Source organism: Phodopus roborovskii, unplaced genomic scaffold (genome assembly GCF_943737965.1).
Source record: "Phodopus roborovskii unplaced genomic scaffold, PHOROB, whole genome shotgun sequence".
Classification (NCBI taxonomy): Eukaryota; Metazoa; Chordata; class Mammalia; order Rodentia; family Cricetidae; genus Phodopus; species Phodopus roborovskii.
In genome coordinates, this window is record NW_026126636.1 from 11,539,401 (window position 1) to 11,553,257 (window position 13,857).

General features: G+C 47.0%; 2 protein-coding genes and 1 non-coding gene across 3 annotated transcripts in view; 1 reads left to right on the top strand and 2 right to left on the bottom strand.

Moving 5' to 3' along the window:
- Bbc3 (BCL2 binding component 3) overlaps positions 1 to 13,857 on the bottom strand; it is a 256,886-nt gene that overhangs the window by 199,777 nt on the left and 43,252 nt on the right. The gene's annotated exons all lie outside the window — the stretch shown is intronic.
- Positions 84 to 13,857, top strand: part of Sae1 (SUMO1 activating enzyme subunit 1) — a 43,886-nt gene continuing 30,112 nt past the window's right edge. The window contains exons 1-4 of the mRNA XM_051206924.1: positions 84 to 196; positions 7,808 to 7,919; positions 10,298 to 10,471; positions 12,293 to 12,435. Coding sequence (XP_051062881.1) covers positions 96 to 196; positions 7,808 to 7,919; positions 10,298 to 10,471; positions 12,293 to 12,435 — 530 coding nt within the window. The 5' untranslated portion in view covers positions 84 to 95. The remainder of the gene's footprint in view (positions 197 to 7,807; positions 7,920 to 10,297; positions 10,472 to 12,292; positions 12,436 to 13,857) is intronic.
- Positions 8,645 to 8,747, bottom strand: LOC127239055 (U6 spliceosomal RNA). The gene has a single exon (XR_007835955.1). It is a non-coding gene; the product is annotated as a U6 spliceosomal RNA (small nuclear RNA).

Sequence of the window (13,857 nt, forward strand, 5' to 3'; positions counted from 1 at the left end):
GCGGCCACTGCGCAGGCGCAGGCGCAGGCGCGGACGCGGCCCCGGCGCGCGGCTCTGCTGGCGGTTGGCGAGAGCGGGAGCGGGAAGCCGGCGCCATGGTGGAGAAGGAGGAGGCCAGCGCCGGCGGCATCAGCGAGGAGGAGGCGGCACAGTATGACCGGCAGATCCGCCTGTGGGGCCTGGAGGCCCAGAAGCGGTGAGGAGCGAGCGGGCGGGGCCGGGCCGGGCGTGTGCATCCCGAGCGAGCGGGTGGGGCCGGTTTGTAGAGCCGCGGCGGGAGGAACGAATGGAGCGTGTTTCTGGAAAGTGTGGAGATGCTGGAGACGTGCCCCTCCACCCCCGGCTGGTCCGCGAGTGTCCTCGGAGGAGGCGGGGAAGAGGAGGGTTCGAGCTCGAGGCTCGCCCGGTGTCGCCAACGGGTGGTGGCGGGGTTTAGGGCGGCGTTTGTAGGGCGCGAGGAGAGGGCCGGGCTGAGTTCATCAACTTCCATTCGGTGCGAACCTGTGTTGGGGGCCCCGGGGACCTGGCAAGTCGCACAGGCTCCTCTGGGGAGGGTTTCCCGGCCACGTCCCGACCCCGACGAAGGGACATCCCGAGAGGCTCAGAGAGGCCGGCTTTATTGAGCACGCTGCTGTGGGTGCTGAGTGCTGTTTCTCCTCCCCACCCCACCCCACCCCCCGACAGGGTTTCTCGGTGTAGCCCTGCCTGTCCTGGAACTCGTTCTACATGTAGATCGGGATGGCCTCGAACTCACAGAGATCTGCCTGTTTTCCGTGCGCCACCGCCACGGACGGCTTCTTTTCCCTTTTTCGAGTTATCATTGTTCATTTCTGTGTCGACGGTTGTTGGGCATGGTTTTGCACACCTTTAAATCCAGCACCCTGGAGACTGAGGCCAATGGTTCTCTGTGAGTTGAAGGCCAGCCTGGTCTATGTATTTCCAGGACAGCCTTGGCTACACAGTCTTAGATCAAGACAAATTATTTTTTTTATAGCCCGGGCTGTCTTTGAACTTGCAGAGATCCTTTTAGCCGCCCAAGTGCTGGGATGCACGCGTGCTCACCGCAGTTTGGCTCCCTAAGCATTTTATTGGGGGGGGGGGTTAGAATTTTACATATTTGTTTATGTGTACGTGTCAGTGCGGTGGGTGTGGGTGCAGTTGGTTCTATTTCTGAGGTTAGAACTCGGGTTGCCAGGCCTCCCCCAGGCCTCCAAGACCAGCACTTCACTTGCTGAACCATCATGCTGTGTTCTTGAAGCATTTTCCATTGAACAGAATTAGGCTCCTTCTCCACTTGAAACTTATGTTCTGATGGGGACTGAGGGCAGCATTCATAAATAAAGAAGATTCCAGAAAAATAAGTTTCCAGGGTAGTGGCATACGGCTGGGATCCCAGACCTATGGAGGCGGAGGGTGGAGGAGTGGGCTCAAGGCGGGCCTGCAGTACATTGTGAGTTTGATGCCGTTATAGTGATACCTTACCTCAAAAATCAAAAATACTGACAGGTACAAGCCTTTACTCGTGTCAGAAAATCGGACACTGATGAGGTGGCTTCCAGTGCTCGGGAGGTTGAGGAGGGAGGTATAAACCCCATGTGCTAGTTCATGCCTGTACACTCAGCACTCAATAGGTTGTAGATGCAGGAGGATCAGGAGTTCAAGTCTAGCCTTGGTGTGATGGCGTACGCCTTTATTCCCAGTGAGCTTGAGGCCAGATGTTTTATATTGTGAGTTCCAGGCCACCCAGGCAACATAGTGAGACCCTCACTTTGAAGAGACGGTAGGGTGGGGGCTGGAGAGGTAGAACTTCAGTTCAGAGCACTGGCTATGCTGGCAGTAGGCTCAGATTTGGTCCCTCCCGTGGCATGGTGGCTCAACCACATGCAATGCTAGTTCAAGGAAATTTGACATCCTCTGGTCTTTGTGGGCACTGCACGCATGTGTTACACATACATACTCTCAGATGTAAACACACATGCATAAAATCTCTGGAGAAAAGGAATCTATGAGATTGAAGTAAATGACATGGCATGTGAACAACTCCTGCACTCAGGAGATAGCAGTAAATTCTCTACATTATTAGACTAGTGTCAATAACCAGTAACAAAAGACAGAAAATAAACCGGGCAGAGGCAGGCGGATCTCTGAATTTGAGGCCCACCTGATTTACCAAGTTACGCAGAGAAACCCTGTCTTGGAAAATAAAATTTTAAAAAAGACGAAGGGAAAGTAAAAGTGAGTGTTGAACCACTGACATCTCTGAGAGGTTTTAAGAACAGTTACAGTTTCAGTGCTAGGGATGGACCACATGCTAGGTACCAACACTGCAGCCTCCCAGCCAATCACATCAAAATGTCTATTTTTCTCCTTTGAGACAGGGTTTCATTCTAGCCCAGGCTGGCAGCAAAATGGAACAGTCAGTCCTCCTGCCGGGTGCTAGGAGTGCTGGTTCATTGGTGTAGTGGGGGCGTAATCAGATCCCACTGCTTCCAAGGTCGGTGTGGGAAGGAAGGCCAGGAGTTCTAGGTCAGCCTGGGCTACATGAGACTGTCTCAGAAATAAAACAGGCAATTTCTGTTTTATTAAGCTTTTTCCCTCTGAGGATTTGTAATGTAGCACAATTATAAAGCACAGAGCTTTATGTTCTGTCACTGAAGTTTGATTTGAATTTGATCTGTGCTTTGTCTTTGGGCAGGTCACTTAAAACATGCCGTTTCTGACTCCTCAGGGGCTGATGAAGCAACTTCTGTGTTAGCTGGGCATGTAGCTCAGCTGGTAGAGCGCTTGGTTAGCATGTCCAAAGACCACTCTAGCTCTGTGTAAAAAAGAGCTCAGTAGCTCATGTCCACAATCTCAATGCCATCTCTCCTTCCTACAAAAAGCAAAAAAACCCCACAAACATGAGAAGGTCATTTTGGGCTTCTAGGAAAGCAGCAGTTTGTCTGATACCTAGTGAATGGTCATTTGTTTAAACTTGGAAGGGGATGATGCTAAGGTTCTTTGCTGGAAACAACCTTAGTTCCTGCAAAGGGAAGCTGTTTGGCTTAGCAGCTTAGAACTGAAATGAGAAGATCCACAGGACTGAGTGTCCAGTAGGGAACGTGCAGAGAGATAGACCATTCAAAGCTTTGAACAGTGTGATAAGTTGTAGCTCACATTGTAAGGTCTGCCTGGGCTGATGAATGGTTAGAGAAGGGGTCTGAGTTCTACCCCCAGTAGGGCAAACAAAATATGCTTTGAAATGGGGACAGTAAGTTGTAAGGGACAAATGGAGGCAAGGAGGCCAAATGTATTTATTTCGATAGGGTCTCCTGTAATGCGTCATGGCCTTTTACTCAGTCTGATCACCTTGGACTTCTGATTCCCCTTGCCTCTACCTGTCACTGGAGTGCTTAGATTACAAGTGCGTGCCACACCCCATCTATGCTGCCCTGGGGATAGAATCCAGTGTTATGTGCATGCCAGGCAAGTAGTCTGCCAACTGAGCTATAGCCATAACTCCTTTGTTTTTGTAGTTCTAACAGGGCTGGGTGGTGGTGATTTGGGAGACAGAGGTAGGTGGATCTTTCTCTACGAGTTTGAGCTCAGTCTGGTCTACAGAGTGAGTCTCAGGACAGCCAGGGCTGTTTAACAGCTCTGTCTCTGAAACAATCAAACAAAAAACACTTACTCCTCTCTCAGGAGACTGCAATTTGGTTCCTGGTACCCATATGGCAGCTTACAACTTCTGGCAAGGTTCCTATACACATGTGGTGTACAACAACAACAATAATAATAATATTTTAAAAAGGCATGCAAGCAAATGCAACAAAATAATTCTTTACTTTTAAAGAAAGAAATGCACTTGCATTGTTCTCCCTGGGTTCAGGTGATTATCTTTCTGCCTCAGCTTCATACATAGCTGGACTCCTGTGCTTGCTCACTCTGGGTCCTGTTGAGTTTTGTGAGTAAGCACTGATTGCGTGGGTTAGGGTATAGTTTGTTTGGACAAGTGGAAGAAGGTGGTGAACCACACCATTGTGTTTGTTGTTCATATTTTTTTTTGACTCAAAATAATTGTGCCTTAAACACTTCATTGGCTACAGTGTTGCCACTGTGCAAGCTTGTGTACAATTTTATGCTCATGTGCTTCTGTAGATTGATTCCTAGCAGGGGAATTGCTGCTTCAGAGAATATGAACAACAGCTACTTCATTAAGTGCTGACTATGTGCCAGGCAGTGTTTTAAGCCCTTTTCATATAATTGAGCCATAAGTAAGCTATAGTCTCTGGGGCCCTGGTCTGTGTGGTTAAGATTAAAAATATGATACTCATTTTTGATTGCTGCTGAATAAAGTGAACAGTTCCAGACCACTCACTCTGAAGAGCTGTGTTATAATGATTGTGGGGTGGAGAAGCCCTGCAGTTCCCTGAAACTGGTCTCTTTGTAAATTTGTACACACAGTAGCCCTCTTTTTGGTATTCTCAGTTCTCTGTGTGTGTGTGTTGTGAGCAGGGTCTCACTCTGTAACACAAGCTGGTCTGGAAACTTGCTTTGGTGTGCTGGGATTGGAGGTGTGAGCCACCTCTTCCAGCTACCTTCACTCTGTACTGTGAACCTCCTGCCTCAGCCTCTTGAGCAGCTGGGATGACAAGGCTTCTCCATTAGGTCTGTTAAAGACCTTTAATGTTACTGCAAGGAAAGTTCTGGAGTGGTTGGGTTATTCTTTTTTGAGTGTGCCATGGTATGAAAGTCCTCTGAGGCAGCAAGCTGGCTCGGCAGGTAAAGGCATTTGCTGCAAAGCCTGACAACATGTTTCAGGCTCAAGGACCCACAGAATAGAAGAATAGGGTGGACTCCTGAGTGTCTTCTGAGACCCACATAGACCATGTATACATTCACATGAAGTAAATGATGTAATAACGACTTTGAAAGCCAGGCCTGTGTGTTAATACTTTGGCCGTTGCTGGGATTTATTTAGAGTACAGTTCATTGTGGCAAGAGAGGGGCAGCAGGGATGTGTGACAGACAGCTAGTCGGGAAAGAGAGGAGAGGAACAGTCCTGCTCCCCTCACCTCTTTAAGCTTTTATTCGTGTGTTTGTTTGTTCTGAGAAAGAGGTGAGGAAGTAGCTCTGTAGACCAGGCTGGTCATGAACTCAGATCTACCTGCTGCTGCCTTCTGAATGCGGGGGATTTTATTTGTTATTGGATGTCTGTGGGGTGGGGGTGCATATCATGGCATGTATGATGGAGTCAGGACAACTTTAGACTTGGTTCTCTACTAACTTTTCCTGGCTTCTGAGAATGGAACTCGTGTCCTCAGGCAGCAACTGCACTTTTGCTCCTGGGACCTGGGTCAGTTGCTGCCTCCCTTTCTCCTTTGTATTGGATGTGGGCCACCCCATTGGTGGTGCTACAGGCCTTCCCTCTTGTATTGAACCTATTGAACCTTTCTCACGCTGTAGACCAGGCTGGCTTCAACTCAGAGATTCACCTGCCTCTGCCTCCTTCGTGCTTGGAGTAAAGGTATGGACCACCATCATTGCCCAGCCTGTTGAACAGACCCAGAGCTGTGTGTATATGGTGATTCTAAATCTAATCAAGTTGAGCGAATATTAATCATGGGCTCTGAGGAGCTCTGGAGATGGAAAGCTGAGGGCATGCTTGGGGGTGAGTAGTTTGGTGACAGTAGGAGATAACACTAGTAAAGTGTAGATAAGTTCTGAACAACTAAATGTGAGCTGTAGGTTTTATCAGCTGGGATTGTTAACTCAGTATTGTTCTAGAATCTAGATGATGATTTTGTGGCCCTGTCAAGCTTGGAGCTCAGTGTGATGGCCAAGGTGGCTTTCCATTCACAGTCTGTGCCTGCGTTTATCTTAACCCCACCCCCCATTTTGTTTTGTTTTTCAAGACAGGGTTTCTCTGTGTCGCCCCTGCTGTCCTGGAACTTGCTTTGTAGACCAGGCTAGCATCCAACTCACAGAGACCCGCCTGCCTCTGTGTACCCAGTGTTGGGATTAGAAAGGGTCTCAAAGCTCAGGCTGACATAAAACAAAGGATGATGTTGAGTTTTCTTCTCCAGGTGCTTGAGATTATAGGGTGCACCGCACCACGTCCAGCTTTCTTTTTGTTTTTAGCTTTAGGATTATATAGTGCTATAGTCCAGGAAGGCTCCGACTCCCAGTCCTTGACTCCCAATCCTTCTGCCTTAGGGACAGTAGGGGTGCACCTCAGCATCAGGCCACTGTGCTTATTATTAAAGGCTCCTACATGAAATTCTGTGTAAGCACTCATGGCCATCAGAATGATTTTGGAGAAGAGCCCCTGCTCTTGACAGAGCTGGCCTGCTGCTGTATAGCAGGCAGACCCAGGGCAGCACAGGGTTACCAGAAGCCTTGAGTCGTCAGCCCCCAGTGTGGCTGTGATGGAGTCTGCACTGTCTGATCCTTTGGGCCTTGTCCACAGTGCAGAAGCAACGTCTGAATTGCCTTTTCAGACTTTGTAAATTCTGAGTTTAGATTATTTGTGGATCAAGACTTTCAGGATGCTGAGAAACAATCCCGCTTCTTATAACTGGGTTGCTTTTTTTGCGGGGGGTCTTATTTTCTTTCTCTTGACAGAGATTAAAACAATTCCTCTGCCTACTGTTTTTGTTATGCTCAGGTTGGTCTCAAACTTACTGTGTAGCCAGGCATGACTCTGAACCCCTCATCCTGTTTCCACCTCTTCAGTGCTGGGATAATAGGTGTGCACCCACACCTTCTTATTTATTCTTTTTGGTTTTTCAAGACAGCTGTCCTGGAACTCGCTCTGTAGACCATGCTGGCCTCAAACCCACCTGCCTCTGCCTCCAAGTGCTGGGATTAAAGGTGTGTACCAGCACCGCCTGACACTCCTTCATATTCTTAAACACACACTTTTATGCCAGTCATGTGTTTTGCTTGTGTGCTCCAGATTAAATAATGTTCTTGCAGAGCTGGGGTTATAATTCACTGGTAAAGCACTATGCAAGAGCCCTGATTCCAGTCCCAAGATCCATAAAATATGCTTGTCCGTGTTTACCGCCTCTGGTTATACTAGTTCGAGTGGACACACACAACCACCTCAGTCTTCTGTTCAGTGTGATGTGTCTTGTTTCATGTGACTTAGGGCTGAGTGAGGCCAGGGCCTTCTAGTGCCCACCGAGCTCTCATGCGATGCCCCGTTCTCATAGCACTGCTTTTCAGCCTGGCTTGTGTCTGAAGCAAGCCGAACCAAGCTTCCCCTTCCTGAGCGTGCGTGCTTACAGGGTCAGCTTTCTACAGTTAGGATACTTTCATTTCAGTTATCTACACGTTGATTTGTTGTTGTTTTTGTTTTTTTCCTTTTGTTTAAAATGTACCTCCTCCAGGTTTCTTTCTGTTGTTGAGACAAGGCTTCTGTAACTCAAGTCTGGTTTGAACTTCTGGAGAGCCCTCCTGCCTCAGCTGCTTGGCCAGAAAGGTTTTGTCTTCCTTTGTCCTCTTTTTACTTTGTAGCTCTGGGGATCCATGCAGGGCCTCCTATGTGGAAGGCAAAATTCTACCACCTGACCTATATCCCCAGCCCCGTAACTCTTGTAAGTCTTATGTTGAAGAGCTACCTTGTCCACTGTTTGCATGTCATGGTAGGTGCTCAATAAAGCAGCACTGTTCTTGCAGGATTGTTTGAAACCCACTGTCTAGGTGTGAGGGTTCAGTGGTGCTCTAGTATGTATAGTGAAAATGAAGTTTAATTCATTGTCCTGTGATTGAGCAAGTCCCACTATTTAGAATTGATTAAGTTAACATAGCCCGTGTCTTACAGGCTTCGAGCTTCCCGGGTGCTGATTGTCCGCATGAAAGGACTCGGGGCTGAAATCGCCAAGAATCTTATCCTGGCGGGAGTGAAAGGACTGACCATGCTAGATCATGAACAGGTTTGTGCCCTCTCTCTGCTCACCCTGGCTCCTCTCGAGTGAGTGCTGGGAGTGCCGTGGGCCGGTACAGCGCTCCTGAGCTGCCGACTCAGAAGTTCTGGGGTGGTTCAGGAATGGGCACAGTGAGAAGATGTCTCATTTTAATGCGATGGCACATGCCTGTAATCCCAACACTCAGGAGATTGAGGCAGGGTTGCAAGTTCAAGCCTAGCTTTTGATACATAAGTTAGATTCTCAAAAAAAAAAAAAAAACCAATAGTCACAATAATCTTGATGTAGATGGTTTGAAAAATACTAAATTTTTAAGTGCCAAGAAGCACTTAAAAATGAAAAAATGAAAAAAAAAAACCTAAGGAAATAGGTTTCTGTGAGCAAGCTGTCAAGACAAAGGCGTGCCTAAGACTACAGTGCCCTCTAGAGGCAGGAGCACGTTTGTTCAAGACACTTTGTAACTGGTAGCTCTTATTAAAATGGAAGTGGGATTTCCTAAGCCACCGTCTGGCTGTGGGACTCCAGTGGGTCTGTCCTATGTCAAGGGGTGTGTGATGTGTGTCTGATACCACGTCAGAATAGTGCCAAGGGCTGCCCAGTGTTGGGAGGCTGATTTTCTTCCTTACACACTGGGGAGGGCCACAGCGCTCTCTCTCTCTCTCTCTCTCTGTCTCTCTGTCTCTCTCTCTCTCTCTCTCTGTCCCTCTCTCTCTCTCTCTGTCTCTCTCTCTCTCTCTCATGTGGATCGCTTCAGGAATTTATGTGTCCCCTTGCACAGGGGCCACGCTAATCTCTGTATCCTTCCAACTGTAGTACATGTGCTGCCAAAGTGTGCGCCTCCTCCTGAAGCAGTGGCTCTCACCCCTGCTACATTGTAGACGGCGGCAGCTGGCGGCGGAGGCGGCGGCTAAACAAAACATAGTCAGAACAGATTTAAGCAGAGACCTTAGACTTTGGTTGGAGAGAGTTTCCCTTGTAAACACAAGAGGGTGCTATTTAACCATCAGTGCTCAGTTTAAAATAGTTTAACCATCCTGTGTTGGAAGCCTCAGACGGAAGAAGAAGAGCGGGAGCCCGTCTTAGAATTCCTGTTGGTGTGATAAACACTGGCCAAAAGCACCCTTTCCTTCGCAACTCTCAGGCCACATTCCATGACTGAGGGAAGTCAGTGAAACAGGTCATAGGGAATGCTGCTCACTAGCTTGCTCAGTGCCACCACCCACAGTGAGCTAGGCCTTGTGTGCTTAAGAAAATGCCCCACAGACTTGCTTTAGCCATCTGATGAAGGCATTTTCTCATTTTGAATTCTTCCCAAATAATTCTAGCTTGTGTCAAGTTGATTTAAAAAACTATTCAACTATAACTTTTTCTGTCAAATTTGTCTTCGATATGGTGTTAATATTAATACTCTAATATAAAACCTAACCAAACCCCCCCCCCCCGCCCCGCCCAGAAAGGGTTTCTTTGTCTGTTCTAGAACTCAATCTGTAGACCAGGCTGGCTTTGAACTCACAGAAATCTGCCTGCCTCTGCCTCCTGAGTGCTGGGATGAAAGGCGTACGGCGGCACCACCTGGCCATACCAATTTTCAAAAGTCCCACAGTAAAGATTCAAACACTTTAAAAGTTCAGTTTCTTTAAACTTCAAAATACCTGTTCGGGTTTCTCTAAAATACCCAGAGTTCGCTCCTGCAGAATTAGAAAAGGGAGGGGTGAATGCCTCCTTAATCTAAAAGGGAAAAGCCTAGTACAATGGAAACAAAACCAAAGTCCAGTAGTGTAAAGCTTGGCGTTAGACTTCTTCCACTCAGGTTCTTCTGGGATTCAAAGATCTTGAGGAGCTCAATTCCACAGCTGTCACAGTCCTTGGTCTGTGGCAAGTGGGCTGCACCTTCACCACAAGCTCCTCTGGGGTTTTCCTCAGGCACTGCACTCTGACGCTGCTGTACCCTAGCTGCTCTCCGTGACCCCTTGTGTCTTCAAAAGCAGTACCTCTGGGGACTCTTGCATTGTCGAGTTTGGCTGCCAGTGCAGGGTGTGCTCTTGGCTTCCTCTGGGTTACAGCTTTAGTGTGATGACCCCGAGCAAACATTTCCTAGATTTTGCCTCAATGATACTAGCTAATCTCTCCTTTTGCTTTGTTTTGAGATGGTTTCTCTGTGTAGCCCTGGCTGTCCTGGACTTTGTAGAGCAGGCTGGCCTCAAACTTCTAGGCTCTTCTTCCCAGTGCTAGAATTGAAGGTCACACACACAGCTTAGACAGACAGATTTATATAGGAATAATAATCATTGTGGGCTTTTTAGTATCCATATAGATTTGATGTCTTTGAGATTTACATTCCAGAAAGACTGAAGAATTAAGGAGATTTTTTTTTTTTTTCACCCTAGGTATCTCCAGAAGACTCTGGAGCTCAGTTCTTAATTCAGACTGGGTCTGTGGGCCGAAATAGGGCTGAGGCCTCTTTGGAACGAGCCCAGAATCTCAACCCTATGGTGGATGTAAAGGTGGACACTGAGGATATAGAGAAGAAGTCTGAGGCATTCTTCACTCAGTTTGATGCGGTGAGTCTCTTAGCAATAACTCTGGTTCAAGAGTCAGCAAGTTCAAGTAGTAGTGGAAGCTTAAGTGTGGGTTCACCACACTGTAATCCCAGTGCTTGGGAGCAGAGGCAAGAAGGACTGCTTCAAGCTTGATGCCAGCCAGGACTCCATAGCAAGATTAACTGTAGGTATACTAAAGCTTTCAGATAGCACACTGTGAGCTTCCCTCTCATGTATGTTTGTAAGCTTCTGTTCTTTAGGCTTGACGTATTAAATATGTTTCTTTGTAGGTCCAGTCTGTTGGACCTGTTGTGGTTGTTTGTGAGGTGCCTGCTGGCTGCTGGCTGCTTCTCTGTCTGGGCGTATGTTCTTCCCCCAGACTAAGTTTCAGCATTAGTATTTTTATCTTCTGTCAGAATCTTTGCTCATGTGTTCTCCTGAAAACTTAAGTCATGGATTAATTTTGTTGCCAGCTGCACTTAATTTGTTAGAAATACCAAGCTGTAGCTTGTTTTTGTGTTAAGAAAGATCATACCTAGCCAAGCTTGGTGGCACATGCCTATAATCTCAACATTTCACAGATGGCGACAGGAGGAATAGGAGAAGAAGACTCAGTTTGAGGCCAGCCTGGGCTACATGAGACTCTTGTCTTTTGTGGGGCTGGGCGGGGGGATTTGAGCAGAGTTTCTCTGTGCAACCCTGGCTGTCCTACAGCTTCTTCTGCAGACCAGGTTGGCCCTGAACTCTGAGATCCACCTGCCTCCCAGATGATGGTATTAAAGGCATGCACCACCAAGCATGGCTGACTGTCTTAAAAAAAAAACAAAAAACTAAAGATGGCCAGAACTTAACATCTATCTGATCTTGATGTATTTGTGCCTTTTTTTTTTTTTTTTTTATTTAAACACAGCCGCTTTGTCCGTGGACTTGGCAGAATCACTACAAGATAAGCCAGATGAGGCATACCCAACCTCATTTACTCTCAGTTCCAAGGCTATGAGAGGGGGAAGGAAAAGCTACATTCTGTGTCAGTGCATATGTTTTTTCCTGTTCGTTTTTGAGACAGGATCGCTCTACAAATTCCTAGCTGTCCTGGAACTCACTCTGTAGACCAGGCTGGCCTTGAACTCATAGAGATCCGCCTGCCTCTGCCTCTTAAGTGCTGGGAGTACAGCTGTGTGCTGTCACACTTGGTCACACACATAAGTAGCTAGCTGTAGTGGTGCATAGCTTTAGTCGTAGTGCTTGAAATAGAGGCAGGCCTGGTCTACAAGAGTGAGTTCCAGGCCAGTGAGGCTGTGCTGAGAGAACACCTGTGATCCCAGCACTTGGGAGGCAGTGGCAGGCAGATCTCAGTGAGTTCCAGAACAGCCAGGGCTATTGCAAAGACAAACTCTATGTTTGAAAAAAAAAAAAAAAAAAAAAGTAAATGAAATAAATTTTGTGTGTGTTGGGGAGGTTTTCCTCAAACATGACCTTTGAGTCAGTTAGAAAACTTGCTTGATTTTAAAAGATCAGATAATAGTTTAGATTACCCTGATATTGCTGTCTTCCTGAGAACTGTAAAGTGTAGCTTATATGTTCTTGGATTAAGGGAACAGATTCTTGAGTGGTTTTACTTTCCAGCTAAATCCTCTTAGTTGTCAAAAAGTGCTATATCATTTTCAACTCCCTGAAACCTGCAACTTCTCTTGTGTTTTGATCATAGCACCCAAAGAACGTGTTGTACCTGTTGAAACCTGTCTGAAGCCTGCTGGAGGGACGGTTAATTTAAGGGTTACGTAGACAGCAGGGCAGTGACTCGGTTTTCAGCTCTTACAGCCAGCCCCTGTCTCTCTGCAGGTGTGCCTGACTTGCTGCTCCAGAGATGTCATTGTTAAAGTCGACCAGATCTGTCACAGAAACAGCATCAAGTTCTTCACAGGAGATGTCTTTGGGTACCATGGGTACACCTTTGCAAATCTTGGAGAGCATGAGTTTGTAGAGTAAGTGCTGGGAGGGTAATGGGGGAGCATTTCCAGTTAGAATAGTGTTTGTGGTAGGAAATGAACTGTCTGAGTGAAGTTGCTTACTCTGCTATAATACTTAAAACATTATGAGACAAGCAGGTAACAAATCACTAAGTAGAGAGCTTTGTGGGTTCACATTTTTGTTGTTTTCTTCAAGACAGGGTTTCTCTGTCTGGTTGTCTTAGAACTCACTCTGTAGACCAGGCCAACTTCCAACTCAGATCTACCTAACTGTGCCTCCTGAGTGCTGGGATGGAAGGCATGGACAAAGTGAATCCTATGGGTATCCCAGACTCCTGAACTTAAGGGCTGGAACTCATCCATGCTGTCCTTGGGAGGCAAGCTTGGGTTTTAAGTTCTTGTTCCCTAGTTTGTGCTTTCATGTTGAGAGATGGTGGAGAGAGTCCTTTGGGCACATTCAGCTTGCTTTTTAAAAGCTCCAAGGTCCAGGGCCTACTATAGTAGAGCACAAACCTTGTCCCTCATTTTGAACATGAGACTTCAGAGCTTAATGATTCTCACATGTCAAGACCTGCAGTTATTTTATTTACAGGCTCTAAGTGAAAGATGGCAGACAATAGAAATTATAAAACTATATAAGCTGGGTGCTTGGCTAGCATTTATTATATTTTCATATTCTCCCTCCCTCTCTCCCTCCTCACCTCCCTCCCCTATCTGCCCCTCCCATCTCTGTTTCTCTCTCTCTCTCTCTTTCTCTGCATCTGAAGTCTACCTTGCAAATGAGTGGTACAGAGAGAACCTAGGCCCGATTGAGCAGATCTTGGTATGAAGCAATGCCCTCATTGTTCAGCCTCTCCTACAAGCCATTGGTGGTTCTCTAGCACACAAGGTTCTTGTCTGTAAAACGAAATTTTGAGCCGGATGGTGGTGGTGCATTCCTTCAATCCTAGCACTCTGGAGGCAGAGGCAGGACCAGCCTGGTCTACAGAGTGAGTTCCAGTACTACACACATGCGCACACGCACAGACACACACACACACACACCCCCTATGAAAGAAGGAAGGAAGGAAAGAAAGTAACAATGGAAGGGACAAACATGTTCTTTCCATTTTCTCCCCCCCCCCCCCCGTCACACAGAAACTTTAGAAAGTCTGGTTCTAGGAGGTTCTACATTAAGCAGTTATAACGAAAGCAGGCTATTTTAGTATGAGATTCCCACAGCAGAAGGAATAATTAGGTTTAACTCTTTATTTTTTGTTGTTTTATTTTGAGATAAGGTTTCTCTGTAACAGCTGTCCTGGAACTCCCAGGTTGGCCTTGAAATCACAGAAATCCGCCTGCCTCTGCCTCCCAAGTGCTAGGGTTAAAGGTGTGCACCACCACACTTGGTCAGGTTTGGTTCTTTAGGTCACTGTTCCTGAAGAATGTTTGCAAACA